Below are 1,013 nucleotides of genomic sequence, written 5' to 3' on the forward strand. Positions count from 1 at the left end.
GCTCGATCCCCAGTAGGGGCATGCATGAGGCAGTCAACCAATGATGTCTCTCTCTCATTGATGTTTCTATCTCTCTATCCCTCTCCCTCTCTCTCTAAAAATCAATAAACATACTAAAAAAAAGGAAAACCATTAGAAAGCAGTTCCCGACCTTTTCCATGAATTCTTCTTCTTTGGTTACATCTTCACAAAAATCATCACTGACATCCAACACCAGCACTGGAATGTTCAGCAGAGTCTCAAAGTGGAGCCTGTGCGAAGCGTGAGCATTTAGGGAACAGAAAAGAGGAAGATGAGCCAAGCTTCACACCCTCTTAATAATTCAAAGAACAGATCTAAAGTCACACGGCTCTAAAGTAAACAGCATTTGAAAAACAATTCACGTGGAGGCATGGAACATACCTCAATGTGGGGTTAGGGGGACAAGAAGAGATAAATCAAAGAACTTATATACCTACTAGATGCCCGGTGCATGAATTCGTGCACAAGTGGGAACCCTCGGCCTGGCCGGCGATCAGGGCCATCTTGCCCAGTCCCGATCGGGGCGATTGGGGCCAGCCAGCCAGGGGAGGAACCGTGGGAGGTTGGCTGTGGGAGCGCACTGATCACCAGGGGGCAGCTCCTGCATTGAGCATCTTCCCCCTGGTGGTCAGTGCATGTCATAGCGACTGGTCAACCACTTGAGCAGTGGACTGGTCATAACGGTCACATAGGCTTTTATATATATACTAGAGGCCCGGTGCACAAAAATTTGTGCACTTGGGAGGGAGGAGGGGGGTCCCTCAGCCCAGTCTGGGACCCCTCAGGGGATAACCAACTGCTGGGTTAGGCCCACTCCTCAGGAGATTGGGCCTAAGATGGCAATCAGACATCCCTCTGGCAGCCCGGCAGCCCTCAGGGCATGTCCACTTGTCAGCGAGGAGTAGCCCTAAGCTGCAGACATCCTTACCACGGCTGAGGAGGCAGGAGAGGCTCCCACCACCACTGCTGTACTGACAGCCCTCAGCCTGGAT

At 51.5% G+C, this 1,013-nt stretch overlaps 1 protein-coding gene across 3 annotated transcripts in view; it reads right to left on the bottom strand.

The window, feature by feature from the left end:
- The window catches only part of DGUOK (deoxyguanosine kinase), a 43,280-nt gene that overhangs the window by 2,896 nt on the left and 39,371 nt on the right, over positions 1-1,013 (bottom strand). For all 3 annotated transcript variants that reach the window (XM_015561518.1, XM_006760026.2, XM_015561517.1), the window contains one exon: positions 152-251. In XM_015561518.1, coding sequence (XP_015417004.1) covers positions 152-251 — 100 coding nt within the window. The remainder of the gene's footprint in view (positions 1-151; positions 252-1,013) is intronic.

Source organism: Myotis davidii, unplaced genomic scaffold (assembly GCF_000327345.1).
Source record: "Myotis davidii unplaced genomic scaffold, ASM32734v1 scaffold1477, whole genome shotgun sequence".
In the NCBI taxonomy this organism is placed as follows: domain Eukaryota; kingdom Metazoa; phylum Chordata; class Mammalia; order Chiroptera; family Vespertilionidae; genus Myotis; species Myotis davidii.